The 23460-nt window shown below is 37.9% G+C and overlaps 1 protein-coding gene across 1 annotated transcript in view; it reads right to left on the bottom strand.

Moving 5' to 3' along the window:
- Positions 1 to 22832, bottom strand: part of RBM25 (RNA binding motif protein 25) — a 60343-nt gene extending 37511 nt beyond the window's left edge. Inside the window, exons 1-5 of the mRNA XM_049612508.1 lie at positions 22647 to 22832; positions 14640 to 14760; positions 8092 to 8141; positions 6346 to 6513; positions 940 to 997 (exon numbers count right to left, since the gene is read on the bottom strand). Of these exons, the coding sequence (XP_049468465.1) occupies positions 940 to 997; positions 6346 to 6513; positions 8092 to 8141; positions 14640 to 14745 (382 nt within the window). The 5' untranslated portion in view covers positions 14746 to 14760; positions 22647 to 22832. The remainder of the gene's footprint in view (positions 1 to 939; positions 998 to 6345; positions 6514 to 8091; positions 8142 to 14639; positions 14761 to 22646) is intronic.
- Positions 22833 to 23460: the final 628 nt, after the last annotated feature.

Raw genomic sequence — 23460 nt, forward strand, 5'->3', positions numbered from 1 at the left:
AGTTGATAAAGCTAGGTGATGAGTATGTGGAAATTCATCACACTACTCTAATTTTATATACGCATGATTTTTTCCATAATAAAAAGTGTTTCAAGAATGTACATCAGTCGGGGTGCCTGGGTGGCTCAGTCGGTTAAGCGTCCAACTTCAGCTCAGGTCACGATCTCACGGTTTGTGAGTTTGAGCCCCGTGTCGGGCTCTGTGCTGATAGCTCAGAGCCTGGAGCCTGCTTCAGATTCTGTGTCTCCCTCTCCCTCTGCCCCTCCCCTGCTCACGCTCTGACTCTCTCTTTTAATAATTAATAAACGTTAAAAAAAAATTAAAATCTTTAAAAAAGAATGTACATCAGTCATTAAGCATCTGACTTCGTCTCAGGTCACGATCACATGGTATGTGAGTTCTGGCTCTGCATCAGGCTCTCTGCTGTGGAGACCATGTGGAGCCTACCTCAGATCCTCTGTCCCCCCCCCCCCCCCAACTCCCACCCCTCCCCTAGCCTCCCCCAACCCCCTGTCTCTCAAAAATAAACATTAAAGAAAAGAATAATGTACACCAAACAGGTGCTTTTACCAAGAAGAAAGAACAGCCTGCTTCTAAGACAAACAGGTCATCTCACCATCAGTTCTCCTGCTTCCTTCCTAAGTTCTAAGTGTTGAATGCTAATCATACACTGCTGCTCCGAGAAAAACAGACTTTTCAAAACAATACTGTAAAAAAAAAATCTGAATACTTTTTCCTCTCCTACCTCCTTCCTGTTAATGCTTTTCCACTTTCTAATCTCAACTCCCAGCTAAATCTTTCCAACTACCTTTAATCCTATTCCAGTAAGAAGGAAGACAAAGAGTGCTAACAGAATACTCCATGGTTAAGGGAAATGAGAGTCAAACATGTAAGAAGCTATCTATATAGCTTAAAGTGATCTTAGTAAGAATTACCTACCTTGAAGTTTCCCAGATGCACCTTGTACTCGCTTCCAACTCAAAACCAAGCCACATTTCTTCAAAATAAAAAACAAAAAATGATCATTACCATTTAATAAAATAAATTAATTTGTAATAAAAATAAGAACACAATCATATTTCCACCACGAGAAAAATAAAAGAAAAAAATCATACCAGCTATTAAATTTCTTAAAATTCTCTCAATCCCCACAAGCTTATTATATAAAAGAAATATATAATACATCATTTAAAAGAAAAATAATAAATTCTTACAGATTCTCTTATTTGCAGAAAATTGGCTACCTTTTAATAGAGAAATTTTACAGCATTATTTACCTTATCCAAAATATATAAAACGCCAAAATTACCAATATCATAATATTTAAAATAAACTATAAAAAATTCAAGTAAATTAGTCCATAAAAATTATGTTCTAAAACACATGTATATACTATAAACAACTTTTTAAAGATTTTTTTTAAGTAATCTCTATACCCAATGTGGGGGCTCAAACTCACAACCCCAAGATCAAGAGTTGCATGCTCTACCCAGTGAGCCACCCAGGCGCCCCTATATCATAAAAGTCTTTTAGTAACATGGGGAAATGCTTGATAAGGATACAAAAATAACATGGGACATGAAATTGCAAATATACAGTAAGACTTTATGCAACGAAAAAAATTTTCGATAAATCAGAAATATGAGTGGAGCAGGTTACCTGAAGAGTAGAACATTATTTTGTTTACTTGCAAAGTTTTTAAACATTATTTCTAATTATTAAAGTAAAAGCTAGAAGGTTAAAAAAAAAAAAAGTTATTTGTGGAAAATGGTAACTGAAGACTGCCTGTCAAAACTAAGAGAATGCATGTATTTTTCACATCTTCCTTCACAGAAAACCAATAAAATGAAAATCAAGGAATATAAAAGATAAAAACCCATGAGATCAAACATTGTAGGGGGAAACGGCACCAGAATTCAACAAAATTTTAAGAAGACAAAAGGCAAGGGGCGCCTGGGTGGCTCAGCTGGTTAAGCGACCAACTTCGGCTCAGGTCATGATCTGCCCATCCATGAATTCGAGCCCTGCGTCAGACCCTGTGCCTGTGCCTGTGCTGACTGCTCAGAGCCTGGAGCCTGCTTCAGTCTCTCTCTGCCCCTCCCCCACTCACGCTCTGTCTCTCAAAAATGAATAAACATTAAAAAAAATTTTAAGAGACAAAAGGCAAATGGAAGGATGGGAACTCATTCAGTGTATCAAAGAAAGCCGTAACTCCCAAGCGTTAACAGATGAAGATACTACTGAGAAAGAATTAGGTTAATGGATTCTACAAAGCCAAGTGGACCTAGACTAGAGGTAAAAGGTGCGTACAGTGGAGAATGGAGTTGCAGCATGAAGCTGAATAAAAACAGGTGCTTGCCTGACAATATGAATATGGAACAATGAAAGCCTCAGAGTTCTTTTCAAGCAACTACTCTAATCTCCACCCCCAGAGAAGATAGCCTGCTATCTTTATAAGAAACTATACTATCCCCATCCTCAGGTAAAGACAGAATGAAGTTATGAAGAAAGTGAACAGAACAGATATGAAAGATCAGGAAGGGATACAGAATGGGTAACAAGGGCAGCCAACCATATACTCACTAGGCATGAAACCAATCAACTGATGGCTAAATTACCCTACAATGATGTTCAACATTTTACAAACCCAGCATTTCCACACAAAAAGACTTTTAATCCCTAACTCTTAAATGTAAACAATCAAGGATCACTAGACATTTAAGGCCTTAAAAGAAAAATAAGGGGTACCCTGATGGCTCATTCAGTATAGCATGCAACGTGATCTCAGGGTTGTGAGTTTGAGCCCTGCATTGGTCACAGAGCCTACTTAAAACTTAAAGGGGAGGGGCACGTGGGTGGCTTGATAGGTTAAGCGTCCGACTTGGGCTCAGGTCATGATCTCACGGTCCGTGAGTTTGAGCCCCACGTCGGGCTCTGTGCTGACAGCTCAGAGCCTGGAGCCTGTTCAGATTCTGTGTCTCCCTCTCTCTCTGCCCCTCCCCTGTTCATGCTCTGTCTCTCTCTGTCTCAAAAATAAATAAACGTTAAAAAAAAAAATTTTTTAAAAAAGCAAAAAACTTAAAGGGGAGCCCTGGTGGCTCAGTTAGTTAAGCATCTAACTTCGACTCAGGTCATGATCTCACAGCTAGTGAGTTCGAGCCCTGCATCAGGCTCTGTGCTGATAGCACAGAGCCTGCTTGGGATTCTCAATCTCTCTCTCTCAAAATAAACAAACTTTAAAAATAAATAAAAATAAAAAGATGTTTCGAATAGAATATATACATTATCTCCACACACTTGTACACAAATATTCACAGCACCGTTATTCACGACAACCAAAAAGTGGAAACAACCCAATTGCCCATCAACTAATGAATGGGTAAACAAAATGAGGTATGTCCATCAGATGGAATATTTGGCCATAAAAAGGAACGAAATACTGATATAAGCTACAATGTAGATGAACCCTGAAAACATTAAGTAAAAAAGAAAAGACAAAACACAAAAGCCACACATACCCCATGATTCTCTGTCTATAAAATACCCAGAATAGGCAAAACTACACAGACAGAAAGTAGGATAGTGGTTGCCATACGCTGGGGAGAGAAGAGAATGGGAAGTGACTTACAGGGTACAGGTTTTGTAGTTGGGGTGATGAAAATGTTCTAGAATGAAGTTAGTGGTGATGTTTGTACAACTTTGTGAATATACTAAAAACAACTGAATTATTATGAAAGGGTGAATTTGAAAGTATAAGTATTATGTCACAATAGAGATGTTTTTTTAAAAAATGTCCTCCCAACATTCCTTTGGAAAAAAGTTGGCATTATCTTGTAAAACTGAAGATAAACAGGCTGTAAGACTCAGAAATTCCACTTCTAAGAGAATACATGACAGAAGTTTTTTCATGTTCACTGAAGACATGACATTACCAGTAATCATACAGCAAAACATAGTGTTAAGAAATAGAAACAATCCATAAGACTATCATTAGAAAATTTTAAATTCCAGGTCATGATCTCTTGGTTTGTGAGTTCAAGCCCACATTGGGTTCTGTGCTGACAACTCAGAGCCTGGAGCCTGCTTCGGATTCTGTGTCTCCCTCTCTCTCTGCCCCTCCCCTGCTCATGCTCTGTTTCTCTCCCTGTCTCAAAATAAATAAATAAATAATTGATTAATTAAAAAATTAAAAAAAAAAAAAGAAAATTTAAAATTCATGGTACATTACTACAATCCAATGGTACATAGCAATAAGTAAACTAAAGGTATATATATATATTAGGTGAAAAAAACAAGTTATGTAGTACAGAATTAAAATTTAATTATAAATTTTCTGAATATATAAATATGTAATTAAAGTAAGAAATACACACATGAATGATAAACACCAAATTTAGGATAGTGGTTTACCTCTGATAATTACCTCTGTGAAAAAAGAAGTGGGAATTGGGGCCAACTGTAATGATTTATTTCTTAAGAAAAAAATCTAGAGACAGTATCACAAAATACTGAGTCTGACGAAGCTAGGTTTTGTGGTGTTTATTTCCTAAACATTTTTTAATTCAAGGATCATACACTCTACAAAACAGAAATGGCAATAAAATCAAAAAGGAGCAGATTTTAAAATCACTTCTTTAAAAAACAGAGGAGATTATGGAGGGAGAGAGTACAGGCACTGTTGTTTTTTATTATAAAATCATTATTATTTCACTTAAAGTGCATTTATCACCAGGATAAAATTTTTAATCTTTTTTTTTCTGTTTATTTTTGAGAGAGAGAGAGAGAGAGAGCGAGCGAGCATGGGACAGAGCATGAGCAGAAAGGGCAGAGAGAGAGGGCGACACAGAATCTGAAGCAGGCTCAGGGCTCTGAGCTGTCATCAGCCCAGAGCCCAACATGGGGCTCGAACCCACTAACAAGCGAGATCATGACCTGAGCCAAAGTCGGAAGCTTAACCAACTGAGCCACCCACCCGTCCCAGGATAAAAGTTTCTAAACTAAGAAAAAAAGAAAACCAATGAGGCAACTGGATGGCTCAGTCTGTTAAGTGTCTGACTTCACCTCAGGTCATGACCTCACAGTTAATGAGTTCAAGCCCCACATCAGGCTGTCAGCACAGAGCCCACTTTGTATCCTCTGCCCCTCTCCTGTCCATGCTCTCTCTCTCAAAAATAAATACACATTTAAAAAAAATTTTTTTAAACATCAATGTCAGGGGCACCTGGGTGGCTCAGTCAGTTAAGCATCTGACTTTGGTTCAGGTCACGATCTCACAATTAGTGAGTCTGAGCCCTGAGCTGGGCCCTGTGCTGACAGCTTGGAGCCTAGAGACTGCTTCAGATTTTCTGTCTCCCTCTGTCTCTGCCCCTCCCTGTGCTCACGCTTCTCCCTCTCTCTGTCTCTCTCAAAAATAAACCTTTTTAAAAAAATGTCAATGTCATGAAAAACAAAAACAAAACAAGCAAACAAACAAACAAGCAAAAGACAGGAAGCTATTCTGTATTAGAGAAGATGTCTAGGGGCGCCAGGGTGGCTCTGTGGTTAAGCATCCAACTCTTGATTTTTGGCTCAGGTCATGACGCTCAGGTCGTGACCTTATGCTCTTATGAGCCTCATGTCAGTCTCTGCCCTGCCAACCAAGTATAACAATTCAGTACAATGTATAATCCTTGACTGAATCATAGATAAACAAAATGCAGCAATTATGGAGATTATTGGGAAAATTACATATGAACTGTAAATACATTCAGTTAACAATATTATATCAGGGGGAAAAAATACTGTATCAGCCTTTAATTTTTTTTTTTTTTTTTTTTTTTTGAGAGAACGCACAACTGAGCAAGGGGCAGAGAAAGAGGGAAAGAGAGAGAATTCCACAAGGGGCAAAGACAGGGAGAGTGGGAGTGGGAGGGGGAGGGCTCAAGCTCATTCCCAGTGAGGCTAGAGCTCACCAACCTTGAGATCAAGATCTGAGCCCAAGTCAGATGCTTAACCAACTGCATCACCCAGGTATCCCAGCCTTAAATTTCTTAAGTATGATGATGGTTTTGTGATCATATAGGAGAATGTCCTCCATCTTAGGAAAAACAGGAAGTATTTAGAGATGAAACATCACGTCACAACTTAATCTCCAATCATTCAGAAAAAATGTGTGTGGGGTGTGTGTGCGCGCGGGTAGAAAATAAATGTGGCAAAACAAAATTGTGTTTCACTATACTATTCACTCAACTGTTTTGCAGGATTGAACATTTTAAAAATAAAAAGCAGAAAAGGATTATTCAGTCCTTTCTGCGTTTTCATAAATTTGAAATCGATAATAAAACTTAAAAACAGTTTAACACTTACAGCAAGGAGCTGTCTTATAAGCATGTCTGAAGCTTTCTCAGAAATGTTGCCAACAAAAACTGTAGTAGTGGGACCACAATTTTCATCATTTTCTTTAGCCTTTAAGCCTGGATGATCCTTTCTTGCTCCCAAATGCTTTCCAACCATGGACACAGTGGGTACTAAAACCTAGAGTGAAAAAAAGGCAGTAAAATTGGACCTGGCAATTAAATTCCCATCACGTTTAATGTAACATTAAGCTAACAACAATTTTTAAGTAGTGCATACACAGCAATTAGTAAAGGTTCTACATACCTAATCTAAAGCTCCTATCATTTTTCATTAACACAAAATTATCTGCGACAAGTTCTATATTAGATAACCTTTCTTTTAAAAAACAACTTGGAAAAGGAAATAAAAATAACTTGGATGGAAATTTCTTTATACTTAAGACCTAATTCTTAAATGTCCACAACATCATAAGTCATTTAAAATTATCAGATATATCCAGGAGATCCGTCACAACTCTACTCTGTACAAACATAAAAGCAAATTTCAATTATCCCTGCTAATCCTGACAAGAGTATTCAAATACTCTCACAGCATTCTCCAAAACTTAAATTTTACCTTTATCAGTTGCATTTTTTACTTTTCCTTTGTAACTTTCAACTTCCCAGAGAACCAATCTCACTCATTTTTACATCTGAAACTGAATTTAGCAAAACATCCACAGAAGGCACTGAATAAAGAGTGGTGAACTAAGGGAGCTGCTCCAAACCCCAAGTCCCACCTTTTCCTAGGCTGAAATGCAAGACAGTAAGTACCTGTCAGGTGGAGGTTTTCCAAAATACCCCAACAATGGGTATCTGATCCAAGAAAAATTAGACCTCCCCTTGGTCTGAAGAACCGTATCTTCTTAGTGGTCGGCCTCACAGCAGATTTGTTTCCCCACAGAGTTACCATCTCCTTTTTAATATAGGTAACACCTCCTTCTCCCTCCCATTTCAAAATCCACAGGTAGAGAAACAGTTGAAAGTAATGAGATCTACCCTCCCTCATAGAATTCCAAATGAAGCTTCATATTCTACCAGTTAACTCAAAGAAAAATTCTGGCTAAATAACAGTTAAGAGGATTATTATTTATTCATGTGTAGTAGCATGTTAGCATTCTTAATGAAGATGCTGAGAATGTACAAAAGCTTTGATGAATGTGAAGAATTAAGGCTTAAGAAGACTGAAAATGAAACAGTTTAGCAGAGTAAAGGCTTCAATAAAACTTTACAAAGCTTAAAGATACCATAACAGACAACAGAGAAAAAATAGGTTGGAAGGGGCTAAAAATTAGGTAGGTATGAGGAAAGAATGGAAATATATTCAACTCAAATTTCACTTCAGAATTTAAATTTCTGCTAAGATCATTCCTACAGTATTTTTTCTTTCTTTTATGAGATTGCATGTCAGATCATTCTCCCATCTCCCAGGACCAAGACAAAATGAGAGAATGGTGAAAAAAACCAATGTCCTAAATCTGAAAGAACAAGTATATGAAGAGTGTAGAGAATACGAGGGAAATCATAAAACTATTTAGGGAGCCTATTTTAGGGGCAACTGCATAATATGCATAGCTGAGTGAAAATGATACTCAAATACATGGATGCTCTCACTCCCCATCATTCTTTTAAACATTAAAATACTTTATCAAGTTGTTTAGCTTTAAAAGAAGTATTACTACTGTATCTCCTCATTCCTCCTTAAAATTGTACTTACAGTTGGAGCAGGTGCCATAATGCTCATTGGTACAGGAATCATTGGGGTCCCTGAGAAAAAAAGCATAATAAATTGTAAGAATACAAATATATAAGACTACATTCTATATCAACTACGTGCCACACCAACAGATAAAAATGCAGGACTAATGACAATGAAATATTGATGAATGCCTTATTTTCAAAAGCAATGGGACATCAGACCAGTCCATATAAACTTACATAACAAAAAAAACTATTCAAAAAGCAAAAAGGCTGCCACAATATGCTTTCGTCTCAGAAGTTTAAAAAACTCTATAGTTGTTGATTCATGTTCATCTGATTCAGTACATCCTGAAAGCCAGTAACTTACACAAATACAGGTTCACTTATGGGTAAACAACAGTATTAATGAATCCTTCAAAAGGTTAAAAAAAAAAAGGTATCAAATGAGAAATTAATCTGGAAACCTAGATAGAATCGTGTTATTGCTGGTTCTTTAATAAAAACAAAAATCAGGGGCACCTGGGTGGCTTAGTTAGTTGAGTGTCCGACTCTTGATTTCACCTCAGATCACGATCCCAGGGTCATGGGATCGAGCCCTGAGTCAGGCTCTGCACTGTGTAGCCTGCTTTAAGATTCTCTCTCTCCCTTTGCCCCTCTACCCTGCTCACACTCTAAAAATTAAAAAAATAAGGCAGCCTAGGTAGCTCAGTCAGTGGAGCATGAGACTCCTAATCTCGGGGTCATGTGTTCAAGCCTCACGTTGTGCATAGAGCTTACTTTAAAGAAATTAAAAATAAATAAATTAATTTTAAAAATCCAAAATAAATCATGCAAAAAATATGACCAGGAATGTCAGTCAGTGTCAAAGAAAATCTCTAAGACAAGTATCTGCTGCTCTGAAGGTTTAAGAGAGATTAATGGGCTATTACTGACATCGTAGTGAAATCTGCATTTTTGTTTTTAACTACATTGTTTACCAATCAATGGCTACTATATAGAGTGTCCTTGTGTATATAACTAATGAAATCTTACCATTTGAGTACTAAGAAAAAGAATGTAATGAGGGCAAAAACCAGTGAAAGATTTTGTCCAGTTTTCTAACATAAATTTTAAAATGCTTCTAAATACATCTCAAGAAGTTCCGAAGTCGCTCTTCAGTTCAAATTTAACATCAACTTAAAAGAATTCTCCAGCTAAGACTGGTAATAAATTCTTAAACATTTAACATTATCCATTTATCTTCCAATATAACTCACTTAAAATAACTTTTAAATGAGAAAAATCAGGATTCCTATCAATACACCAAAAGAGTATTACAAAAACGGAAAAAACACGGAAGTGCTTGGCTGGCTCAGTGGGAAGAGCATGCAACTCTTGATTTCAGGGTCGTGAGATCACACTGAATGTAGAGATTAAGTAATTAAACTTAAAAAAAAAATAAAAGACTTCGGAATCAAACCTGGGTTCAACTCATCGTTATGTCATGCCTAACTATGCAACCGTGGCCAAACTCTTAAGCTACAGTTTCCTCAATTGTAGTAAGGTAATCATTTCTTTGGAGTACCTATGAGACTTACGGAGATCATTTGTGCGTAGCACTTAAATACAGTGGATGCTCAAAACTAGAATTCATCAACCTATCTAAAGTTTTCACTTTGTAAAACAAAAAAATAAATCCTCCCCCCTTTTTATCAACTGTAATCTATATGGCACCTTTTCCATAGGTAAGCTGTTAAAGAAAAAGTCAGAAAGACATAGTAGAAAAAAAATGTTTTTCCTTTTCTTTTAAAGTAACCTCTAGGGGTGCCTGGGTGGCTCCCATGACTGAGCATCCAACTTCAGCTCAGGTTACAATCTCACAGTTTGTGAGTCCAAGCCCCTAGTTCGGCTCTGTGCTGACAGCTCAGAGCCTGGGGCTTGCTTCAGATTCTGTGTATCCCTCTCTCTGTGCCCCTCCCCCACTCTGGCTCTGGCTCTCTCTCAAAAATAAACATTAAAAATAAAAATAGTAATAATAATAAAGTAAGCTCTAAACCCAACATGGGGCTCAAACTCACAACCCTGAGATCAAGAGTAACATGCTCTACCAACTGAGTCACCCAGGTGCCCCATTGTTTGTTCCTTTTTAATAGTTACTAAAATTTGAATAATACATTTCTTTTTTTTTTTAATTTTTTTTTTTAATGTTTATTTGTTTTTGAGACAGAGAGAGACAGAGCATGAACGGGGGAGGGTCAGAGAGCGGGAGACACAGAATCTGAAACAGGCTCCAGGCTCTGAGAGCCCGACACGGGGCTCGAACTCACGGACCGCGAGATCATGACCTGAGCCGAAGTCGGCCGCTCAACCGACTGAGCCACCCAGGCGCCCCTGAATAATACATTTCTTAGCCCAACTTACTAAATTTCATGCAATATGAAATTCATAATAGAGAATGTATTACTACTCATTACAAAGATCTATACATGCTAAGTATACAAAGCGTGAACAGTGCAGTACTATGCCGTTTTTAAAAAACAGAAATAAGAGGGAGGGCACCGGGGTGGCTCTGTCGCTTGAGTGTAGGATTCTTGATTTTGGCTCAGCTCATGATCCCAGGGTTGTGGGATCAAGCCCTATGTGCTGAGGATGGAGCCTGCTTAAGATTCTCTCCCTCCCTCTCTCTCCATCACTCCCTTGGCTTGCATGTGTGCCCATGCTCTTGCTCTCTCTCAAAAAAAAAAAAAAAAATTTTTTTTAAATTTAAAAGAAAATAAAGAAAAACAGAAGCAGGGAAAGAGTATACATAATCAAACACATCAGGATACACATAGTTCATCTCTGAAGCGTGCACACTACAAACTGGTAAGAAAGGCTATGTTCGGGGAAGGGAATTCTCAAGAACTATGGGGAAAAAACTTTCTTTTTCTATATGCATATATTACTCTTTAGGGAAAAATTACGGTTATTTTTCAAATTTATTTTCTAATTTAATATAGAATTTGACCATCACACTTAAAAGTGCAATTAATTGCATTAATAAGAGAAGAAAATGATTCATGAACATGGGTTATGTGTGGTCTTGATTTACTACACGAGTTTACCATACTATTTTATTATTTACCTTTTAAAGTATTGATGCTCTACAAAGAATGCACAATGAGTTGTAACTAAAGTCTGATTTATCACCCAAGTATATTTCCCTGAACAGAAATGATACTGTATGCTATTATAAATACAATCAGAATTAATAGTGTTATTCTGAATAAATGCCCACATTAGTATGGCAATGACCAAACAGGCAAGAAGAAACACTTACAATCTGGTTTCAGGAGCAGCTGACCCGCCTTTTTTTTTTTTTTTAATGTTCATTTATTTATTTGAGAGAGAGACAGAGACAAAGAGAAGACGTGAACAGGGGAGGGACAGAGAATCCCAAGCAGACTCCACACTGTCAGCAAAGAGCCCCACACGGGGCTTGAATCCATGAACCGTGAGATCATAACCTGAGCCAAAATCAAGAGTTGGACACTTAACCCAGGTGCCCCCTGCTGACCCATTTTAAAAGATACGCAGAGAGTAGTCTTAAGAGAAACAGGTTTGGGGCGCCTGGGTGGCTCAGTCGGTTAAGCGGCCGACTTCGGCTCAGGTCATGATCTCACGGTCCGTGAGTTCGAGCCCCGCGTCGGGCTCTGTGCTGACAGCTCAGAGCCTGGAGCCTGTTTCGGATTGTGTCTCCCTCTCTCTGCCCCTCCCCCATTCATGCTCTGTCTCTCTCTGTCTCAAAAATAAATAAACGTTAAAAAAAAAAAAAAAAAAGAGAAACAGGTTTCATTTATCTTCTACTTCCGTTTAATAATTTGGTATAATGTTCATCAGAAAAGGTTAAATATTTGCTCTTTAAAAAAAAAAAAAGTTAAACTTTTTTTAAAGTTATTTATTTTGAGGGAGAGAGCGCGCGCGCGCACGCACACACACACACACACACACACACACACACGGAGAGAAAGCGCATGCGCACAAGCAAGGAGGGGCAGAGATAGAGAGGGAGAGAGAGAATCCAAGCAGGCTCCACACTGTCAGTGAAGAGCCCAATGCAGGACTCAAACCCATGAACCATTAGATCATGACCTGAGCCAAAGTCAAGAGTCGGAAGCTCAACCGACTGAGCCACCCAGGTACCCCATCAAAGGAATTTAAATCTTTTCTATAAAACCAATCTACTAGTAGAGAAATTAAGGCACTGATCTTTCAGTCATCTTTCCTGATTCTGAATAAGTGATTATGCTTCATTCCCAATCCCTTAAATTTCTTCATAAAGAAATTTTTTAAAAAGTAAACTATTCTTTCCTATAAAGCTATATAACACAAGGGTTTTGTTTAAAAAAAATATATCATGGGGGACACCTGGTGGCTCAGTTGGTTAAGCGTCTGACTTTGGCTCAGGTCATGATCTAGAGATTCGTCGATTCAAGCATCATGCTCTGTGCAGACAGCTTGCTTCAGATTGTGTCCTCTCTCTCTCTGCCTCTACCCCACTCGCGTTGTCTCTCTCTCAGCCATGTTTATCTTGTGGCTTTTCATACCTACTCCAACACTGCTATATACTTGCCCTAGGAGCAGGAGGCCTCAAAACTGAGTCCGTAGAATGTGTTGTGAATTAACAACCCATCTTATGAGCCAACTTCAATGTACTGTTGATCTCTCAACAATAAAACACTGTGATTTCAAATAGATAATCCAATAGTTAAAAACAGGTCTCTGATATAAGGCTTCCCTCAAACAGGATGCGTGGGTGGCTAAGCGGTTAAGCATCTGACTCTTGATTTCAGCTCAGGTCATGATCTCACCGTTTGTGAGTTCGAGCCCCACATTAGGCTCTGTGCTGTCAGTACAGAGCCTGCTTGGGATTCTCTCTCTCCCCATCTGCCCGTCCCCTGCATGCACTCACTCACTCTCAAAATAAATAAATTAATTTTAAAAATTTTTAATTAAAAAAAAAAGCTTTCCTCAAATATTTCTGGATTATTTACAGGATCATTTGCTGATTTCAGCAAAAAAGCAAACATAAGAAAAGCAAAACTTTTCACATACAAATTCAGGACAGCTCTTAAGATACTGTCTTTTGGAAGAGAAGCCGATTTTGTATAAAAATTTTTCAGCCCTGTTAAAAACATCTGAACTACTGCCCATAAACCAAAGGAAAACTCTTGCTCTCTAGGCCAAGCAATGTTAAGATGTACCTCAAGATAATGGTTCTCGCCTGCTTCGGATTCTGTGTCTCCCACTCCCTCTACCCCTCCTCTGCTCACACTCTGTGTCTGTCTCTCAATAATAAATAAATGTTAAAAAATAAAAATAAAAAGATAATGGTTCTCAAATGTGGGTTCTCTTAGTTTTGCTTAAATAGATCCTTAGGATCCGCCTATGAACTTATTGAAAATAAACATTCCTAGGCCCCAGTACCTTGAGGATCTGAATCAGTGGGTTGGAGTAGGGCCTGAAAAAAAAAATTCTTTTTTTTTAGACCTCAAAGAGCTTTGGAGAGAGGAAGCTTTTATATGGTAATCTGGAAAGCTCTTCAAAATATATTATCAAGCATAAAAAAAGGGGCAGAACAGTACATATAGGATGCTACTATACATCTACCTTAAGAAAAAAAAAAAAAAAACATTGGATAAAAGAATATATACTTGTGATGGCATGTAATATGTACTAAAAAGTATCTGGAAGAATAAAGAAACTAATGACTGTTTAAAACAGTTTCCCTCTCAGGGCGCTTGGGTGGCTCAGTCGGTTGGGCATCCGACTTCAACTCAGGTCATGATCTCATAGCCCATGAGTTGAGCATCGGGCTTTGTCAGCTCAGAGACTAGAGCCTGTTTCGGATTCTGTGTCTCCCTCTCTCTCTCTGCCCCTCCCCCACTCACGTTCTGTCTCTCTCTCTCTCTCAAAAATAAGTAAATGTTAAAAAAAATTTTTTTAAATACAAAAAAGTTAAATAAAAAGAAGTTTCCCTCTTTCGGTAAGAGATAGTAGTAAGTTATGTAGGAATTCAAGGAAAAGTATTCACTGTACACCTTTTTGATGACTGAACCATATGAACGTACTACCTTTTTAAATTTTTGTTTAATGTTTATTTTTGAGAGAGAGAGAGAGAGAGAGAGAGAGAGACAGAGACAGAGTGAGCATGAGTGGGGGAGGGGCAGAGAGAGAGGAAGACTTGAGAATCTGAAGCAGGCTCCAGGCTCTGAGCTGTCAGCACAGAGCCTGATGTGGGACTCGAATCCACGAACTGAGAGATCATGACCTGAGCTGAAGTCGGACGCTCAACTGACTGAGCCACCCAGGCACCCCCCTATTTTTTTTTTTTTAAATAAAGGGTTTTGTTTTTTTTTTTTAATCTCCCCAGATGAATTTGATACTCACCCAGAGATGAAAAGTACTGCCACAGGAAAATGATACATCACATTTACAAAAGGATGCTAACAGACATCTTTACTACTAACACATATCATTTTCCTAAAGTTAACAGTGTAATGATGAAACTGCAGGTTAAAGAAACAACAGTATCCACAAACTTACCTGGAGGTACAGGTGGAGGAAAACCAGGAAACTGTGGGGGTGGAATCCCTGGTGGGAGTGCTGGGATTCCCATGGGAGGGCGATTCAAATGAGGGGGAAAAGACATTCTTACTGCAGCGGTCTAAAGAAAAAAATCATGACAAATCATTTTATTTGAAATCTTTGCAATTTGATATGCCTGGTTTGTTGGCCTTCATTTTTAGAGTATCTGCAAAATTCTAAAGTTTTCTTACCCAAAGGAGTTGGCAAAGACCCTCTTTTCTCTGTCTGTCCATTGAGAATTTTTAAAACTTAGATCTTTTCTAAAATAAGTTCCCAAAATGTACACGATCTAAATTCAGGATAGACTCCTACAATCATGTGGGAATACATATAAAGGAAGAAAAAAATTTTGAGGTTCAGTTAATATCCAAAAATTAAAAACCAAACATCAACGAATCTTTTTAAACCAAACTCAGAATCCAGGAAGGTTATCTAACAGTTTTTTTTTTAAGTGCTCTGATGCAGTCATTTTTTACACACATCAGCACCCTGAAAACTAAATGTACAAAGTTACGCAGTATTTGTTGACTCAATGTTGGCCAGTTCCTCAAGGACAAATGACTGTCTCAGTAAACTATAAACCTGAGGGGGAAGAAACCGCCTGACATCAGGTCACATGGTAACCATTCAAATATAAAGAACATAAAATTTGTGACAGTGAGAAAGATGTCATAATTTTTGATAAAAGCAAAACTCTTAACCATTCTTGAATGAAATTCAATGAATGAATGAAATTCAAGAAATCAGATGTTAGCATTTGATTTAATGTAAGAATACACTAAATCGCTTCATTTGATTTATATTACTTAAAAGAAATTTAATTTTGTGTTTTAGCTAAATGAATGTATTTAAGACTCCTTTATGACCAAATTTTATATTTTCATCAACATACTTGAGTGTCCAGAACTATAAGAAAAAGTAGAAAAACAATGTGATGCCCTAGGAAGATCCCATGTACCAATTTTAAAAAGCAGCCAAAATCGGTGATCCCGTATCAGTGATGGCACTAAAGGGTAGCAATTTAATGAACAGGATGTTTGTTGGATACTAGGAAAAATTTCACCTACACTCTACAACTGAAGGGGTCTAGAGTTGTTTGAAGCTTTTAAAGAACATTTGTACTATTTCTGTGTGTGTATTTCATACACTGATTTACTCACCCTTCAGAAGAGAGAAGATAAAAAGTGCATGTCTTCCACTTCCTCGCCCCCTAATCCCAACAGTTTGGTATATACCGTTGTATTCTTCTAAATAGCTTTCTATACACAAACTAACATATAATTATTTGTGTTTTTCTGCAAACAGTATAATCATACTATATTGTTACGTGCATTTCTACTTCATTGTCATTAACATCTCTTCATATCAGTTCACAAAGTTCTATCCCAACCTTTATAATGCAGTAAACTACCATAATACAGGTATACAATAATTATTCAATCAACAAGGATGATTGGCTCCACATTTTGCCTCTTACAAATAACATTGAACATTCTTAGACATACTGGATATATAAATCTATGCACCTGTGCAAATAATTTTATAACACAGCTTAGTACTGTATGTATCTACACTTTACCTCCAAACCATCCTCCAAAACCAGCGTACAAATTTATATCCCCACCACCAATACATGGGTATGTATGCCCTTTCCTCAGATCCTCAACATCACTGGAGTAAATCAGTGTTTAAATTATAACAGTCTCATAGGTAAAAAATACTCTCATTTCAACGTGTATTTCCTTAATCACTAATGAGGTTGAGTATCTTTTTACCTGTTTATTAGACTTTTCTTTAAAACAGTCTTAGATAAGCATGTCCTTCAGGCTCACAGCTGTTCTTCCTCAGTGTTGACTTAATAAGTTAGGATAAGTTAGGATAATACAGGATTATTTAGGATAATTCTATAAAATCTAAACTTCCATTTCAGAAAACACAGTACACTTAAAATATTTACAAAGCTTTACAGGTAAAACAAATTCCTAGAATTTCATACACTTAGAAAATAAGGTACTGGAAAATGCTTTAAAATCTTAAGCATCAGCATAAATTAAAAAGGAAAAATGGAACTTATTTAATATTATAAATGTGTTGAATTTTTAATCTTTTTGTAATACTTTTTGCCCAAAAATAAAAACAAGCATTCTACAGGAGGGGGCAGAAGTGTATCTCCTTTCAAAAGAGGGCTACTGTCCTACTTACAGAAGCTCTTCTATTATCATTATAATACTCTATCTCAGCACTTTCTTAGGAGGGCAGTTGGTATTAATACCTGTTGAATAAATAAATTAGTGAATGAATCAGTAAACAAATTTATTAACAAGCTCCCATGTGCCAATTTCTATGCTAGCAATGACCCAGTGTCTAGCCTCACAATGTTTTTACAAAGACCGGAGCATGAATTTATTGCCAAGTATTAAGCTGTAACCATTTTTTTAAAACGCTTTATGTTCTTGGTGTTTCAATTGTATTTCGTGGCTCTTAAATGTATAATTCATTCTGTAAGAATAACCAGATTATATGTTTTATGCTAATGTATGCATTCTATTCACTTCTAATTTTTGTTGTATGTCCCTTTCATTTAAAACCATCCAAAACTTGCTTATTCATAGGCGAAACTTCAAAGGTAAAGAAAGGTATCTTAATAAGATAATGGTCCCTCCTATGGTCAGAAAACAAACAATTCTGATGATCACTGACCAATATTAATGTTCACCTTAAACACCCTAAAGTGAGAGTATCAACCACTTTTTTCAACATAAACTTTTATGTTTTGGCATGTGTGAAAATGACTAAGAATACTTTTATAACCATAAGCAAAGCTGATCAGTTTTTACCTACAGTTGATAAATTGTAATATTCTCATAATAAATTATATGGAGATTCAAAGTTGGTAGGTACACTATCAACAACAGCCGAAGTATGGAAAAAGCCCAAATGTCCATCGATGGATGAATGGGTAAAGAAGATATACTATACATATACAATGGAGTATTACTCCAACAATCACAAAGAATGAAATCCTGCCATTTGCAACTATGTGGATGGAACTAGAGGGTATTATGCTAAGCAAAATTAGTCAGAGAAAGACAAATATCATATGACTTCACTCACATGAGGACTTTAAGACACAAATGAACACAAGGAAAGGGAAGGAAAGCAAAAATAATATAAAAACAGGGAGGGGGAAAAAAATTAAGAGACTCTTAAATATGGAGAACAAACAGAGGGTTCCTGGAGGGGTTGTGGGAGGGAGGATGGGCTAAATGGGTAAGGGGCATTAAGGAATCTACTGAAATCATTGTTACACTATATGCTAACTTGGATGTAAATTAAAAAAATAAAATAACAACAAAAAGTTGGTAGGTACGTTGTAGAATAAAGTAGGGAAAAGAACATGGGAGCACTTTACTTTAAATATGGTGGTTGGGCCTCACAAAGAAGATAGGCAAACTGAATGAAGACTCCAAAGCGGCCAAGACAGGAAGCCTCATATACGGAGGCAACAGCCTTCCAAGCAAAGAAAACAGCAAATACAGGAGCCTGAGGTGATCATGTAGTGTTTTGTGGGAGGAAAAACAAGGCCAACAGCTGGAGCAGAGTACTTGAGGAAAGCAAAGATAAATGCCAAGTATTACTTAGGGGAGCGGGCTCACAGAATGTAGCACTTAGTAGGCCACTGCAAGGGTTTTGATTTTTACTCTGAGATGGAAAACATTTGAAAGGCTTTTGACCTGACTTACACTTTAAATGCGTCACTGGCCACTGTGTTAGTAAGACTGGCATTTTAATAGCGTCACTGGCCACTGTGTTAATGAGACTGGAGAACAAGTGGAGATGCAAAGGACTACTATAATAATACAGACAGGAGAGGGTGGTCTGGAATAGGTGGTGAAAGTGTTAGATTCTGGATGTACTTATTTCAAGCGTAGCCAATTGCTGAGGGATCACACAAGGAGTTTAAGAAAAAGAGAGTTGCAAAGGTTATTTTATTAGCACTGAAATGATTTAGGTAACATTTACAAAATACTTGTATTTTTCACTTTCACTCTGGAGGGCTTCACCTTTAGAAGGCTCAAAGCATTTTTTTTTTCAGTAAGATTTTATTTTTAAGCAATGTCTACGCCCAACGTGGGGCTCACACTCACAACCCCGAGATTAAGAGCCACATGCTCTTCCCACTGAGCCAGCCACGCACCCCTAGAAGGCTCAAAGCATTTTTACCGGCTCAGTATGAAACCTTATAGCCCAAAGTAACAAAATGAGCACCTATCATTATCTTTAGTGCCTACTTTAGTGTGGCAGTGGTCATACAGATTTATTACGCGTTTGTCAAAATTCACTGAAATTAAATGGGTGCATTTTATTGTATGTAAATTTTATCTCAATAAATCTAGTTTCCTCTGTCCAAAAAAAAAAAACTTTAAATAACATGTATCCCTACCACTCAACATATGCATGCATTCTGCTTTTCTTTTTTTCACTTTTTCCTCTTTATGTTTTTTTTTTCTCGTTATGCTGTTAAATCACTCCTTTTCTCACACCATTTACTGCTAATAACCATTCCTCCATTGCAGATTTATCCCAACAGAAAAAATATTTCACCCGGAATAGATTTACTGGCTAACCCCATCCAGACCCGGTGTGCCAAATTTCTGAACGGTAAGAGGCAAATGAACCAACAGATTCTCCTGAACAAATACTTATACAACTCATTCATTCAACAGATATCTAGCTCCAATTGTGTGTCAGATTCTTTTCTAAACATTATTTTCCTACAGTTACACTGCCAGTCCAGTAGCTCTTCATTGAATATAAGTGATCAGTACTGTAGCATGTATTGTTCCCTGCTCTGCTTACAGCCTACAAGGTACAATGGACTGACATACCTGTCCCAGCCTAAGGAAAGCAAGCCCCTCAAAACCGCATCTCAAACTGAATTTCTACAGAAGTGGAGTCTTCAGGAACTATTCCTAGGAAAGAGTATTCCATATCCAAAGAAGAATAGGAAATGCTCGATTAACAAAATGTTTCTTTTGCAGGAAAGCTTTTCAGAGGTATGAAAATACTCAAGTGTTTTAAGTCTCCAAAAAGGGACGTGATCTTTTTCTTAGCTTTCCACTTTGCAGTTTTACCATTTTCAATGATTAAAAAGCAATACTATTTACAGAGAAAAATTAGTGGTGGTCTGGAGCTGAGGTGGGAACAGGGAGTGACTTGCAAACCGGAAAGAAGGATCCTTTTGGGGGTAACAGTCACACAACTCTGAACACTTACTAAAAATCATCAAATTGCACATTACAACAAGTGTATTTTATGTATCAATTACACCTTAGTAAAGTTGCTTTAAAAAAAAAAGCAATATCAATTCAGAACAAGTTCAGGCTAAATCCAATTAAGACCTGTAAATTAGTAATATTGAATCAATATTAATTTCCTGATTTTGTTCACTGTACTGCTATTAAATATGAAAATACCCTTATTCTAAGAAATATACACTTAAGTATTTAAGGGCTAAGGGACACCTCATCTGTGGCTTACTAGCAAAACATTTCAGAAGAAAACTATGAAGAAAACGAGGAGAGGACAAAGTAAATTTGTGAAATGTTATCATTTGGGGAATCTGGGTGAAAAGCTATTTAAGAATTCTTTCTACTCTTCTTGCAACTTTTTTGAAGTTTGAAATTGTGCTGATTAAGTTCTAAAAAGCAGTATCAGTAATTCTGGTGGTGTAAATGTTATGTTCTTTTTATTTTCTGAAGTTTCAAAATTTTTTTAAAAAGCAAGAGAAAAGCTATTCAAAAACTTTAAAGGATAATCAATCGAAATCCTCTTAGGAATGGCAGTGGTAGTTGTCAGAAAAAACTATCAAGAGGTTAAACAAAATACACAGAATGTTTTTGTAAGACGTTAAAAGATTTATGACTACTTCTGCTTCCAAAGTTACAAAATAGTCAATACAATTTTTCTTTAAATCGTATATAAATGAAAAAACTATATAGCTAATCAGTGACCCAAGAAGTTACTTGAAAATCCCAAACTAATATCGGGTCTGAAGTAATTACCAATATTAAAATGAACTCATTTTATTTTAATAACAGATTTAAAGCCTTAACACAGTAAAATAAAAAGATACCAAACCACAAAAAAAAAAAAAAACAAAACAAAAACACCTTGGCCCAAACTATTATTAACATATAGTGCCTATATGCAACATTGGGACAATGAAAACATTTTCTTACTAGAAATGTTCTGGAATCAAACATTCAAACATACATACATACATACATACAGGAAAAACCATATTTTGGAGACCAGAAATGGGAATCCGGTAACTCCAAGAATTATTATTTAATAAAAGCATTAACTAACATTTTATTTACTTCTGTTTACAAAAGCCTTCAACATACATTATCTCACTGAATCTCCCAAATTACCTGGTGTAGATATATTATTGTCCTTTTACAGATGAAGAAGCTATTTTGTCCATGGAAACACAATAAGTGAGTGGGGACTCCAACGTCCCCTCTATCCTGAAATTACCAATCCAAAGGCTGTTTTCACTGTATCACAATGCCTCTTTCTAGTAATAACATACCAAGAAGAAACTTTTTATTAAGAGTTAACTTTGATTTTATTTAGAAAAGTCTATTCAGAGTACATTGGACGAAACGTTAAGAGTCAGGATCAGGCTCTTGTACTTCACTGAAATTTCTTAAATAACAGTATCAGTTAATGCAAACTAAACACTATGTGACTTAGACATCGCACTAAGGATTTTACATACTTTTTCTCAATTAATCCCTAATAACAATAACCTATGAAGTGGATACTATTATAATCCTCAATTTACAGATGAAGAAAAACCAAAGCTTCAAGAAAAGTTAGATTAATTAGAATAGTATAGTATCTGCTTGAATCATGAGGACCAACTGAATGCCTTTCATGGCCCCTGAATGTTTTTGGAAAGCTTTTAAAAATCAAAGTTCCCAAGACCGTATAAAAATTGTTTATACTCCACTGCCAACTACCTAATTCACAGTACTTCATACTAGAGCAGTCTGGTACAAGAGAAGTCCAATCTCTTCCCTCCTTTTGGTCTGCTCCTCTCTGCCCAGGATCAAAATGGCTTTTCCATGGCAATATAAATATCCACATTACATAACTTCAAAATAACCTTCGTACTCCTAGATCTACTTCGAAAAACGTATTTAAAAAGTACTGAAGACCAAAGAAGAGTAAGAAAGAAGTAACACATTTTAATGTGGAGCTTGGTCATCGCCTAGAATGAATGGGGATATAGTTTACTGCAACCTCCAAAGGAGGAAGGGGGCAGGACCACAATACTCATCACAATCTTAGACAAGCAAACCAAGAGGGTGCCAAAAAAGGTGGGCATTAGCTGAATCCGGAGTGGGTGTGGGGGAGTGCACTCGGTGGAGGGCTCTGGATGACCAAAGAGTAAGGAAGGGAAAGAAATCCGTTGGTGGCCGGCACCTCGCTAAAACGGGTGGCTGCTCTCTGGCTTGTGGGCAAAGCCTGGGGCAAGAGTGTCCTAGGCCCGGAAAATCTACAGTAAGGTTCCCCAGGCTCGGGTTAGAAAGGGGCCTCAGGGAAGGGCTCCCCAGGGGCAGACCGATCGTTTTGTGGCAAACGTGGAGCCCAGAAAAGGCCCAGGCGATCCACTCAGTGACGGGCCGTGGGAGGGAAAGAGAAAGTGGGCGACAATGCAAGGAGGAAAGCTCTGGCAGTAGGTCCCGGCCTCCACGGGTTCCTGCTGGGCCCACTGGTTTTCGAGGCCTTAGAGAAGTGAAGAAACCCAAGCCTCGTGCCAGCCCCCTCCCCCACCCCAACCCCTCTTCACCCCCAATCCCACCCCGGCCCTTTCGCACCCTCCCTGGTTTCCCCTACTCCCGGTCTCCCGGGTCTCCCGGTTCCCACACGCGTTCAGAGGCGTGGACTCACCCGCCGCTGAGAAAACAGTACGGTCTTCGCGGCCTTCCGGGCTCCAGGTTACGAGTGGGCTCCACCGGTTCGAGGTTTCTGCGCACCGCTCGCCGGGAGACTGGTTACGAAGCGCCTACTCGCACAGGCCGCAAACACAGCCGCGCTGCGCGGGGAGCTTCTGGAGGTCTTCCTCTTGCCCGGCATGCACTGCGGCCAGGCCGACTGAAGAGGAGAATCATAGAGAAGAACGTGTATAGATAGTCTTCCCTTTGGCTCTGAATCACCACGCAGCGGCCAATAACCATAGAGAAGGAGAGCCTGGTGGGGACTAGAAAGGCTCGAACTGTAAATTACGACCCACCCTGCCATTTTTGATTGGAGCTGATTGAATCTTATGACTACGAGACGCCATCTTGAGGTCATGGTTCCGCTGCGCGGGGCGCTGGGGTTGTTAGAGTCTCACTTTTTGTAGTTTGTGTTTCCGGGCGTGCAGGCTTGCTTTGTGGCTCGTTGAGGTGGGATGGACTGCTAACGGGGCTTCACCTAGCACGTTAGTGCGAACTCCCAAATGCTAACTTTCCCCTGGAAAACAGCTATTCTTGATACCAAGAAATAACTGCCAGAGGGCGTGGTGTGTTGTTTTTTTTTTAAGTGCACGCGCACACCCCTTGTGCTCACTAGTAGAGCCAAAGAGGGGGCTAAAGATACTTGAAATACCTAAAATAGCCTGTAAGAACTTTTAACACAACTTTCATTCTGTAATGCAAAGGTGCTGAAAAGAAATTCACTTATTAATGGAAATGAAACTAAATTAACGCAACTAAGTGAAACT

The sequence above is a fragment of the Panthera uncia genome (genome assembly GCF_023721935.1).
Source record: "Panthera uncia isolate 11264 chromosome B3 unlocalized genomic scaffold, Puncia_PCG_1.0 HiC_scaffold_1, whole genome shotgun sequence".
NCBI classification, from domain to species: domain Eukaryota; kingdom Metazoa; phylum Chordata; class Mammalia; order Carnivora; family Felidae; genus Panthera; species Panthera uncia.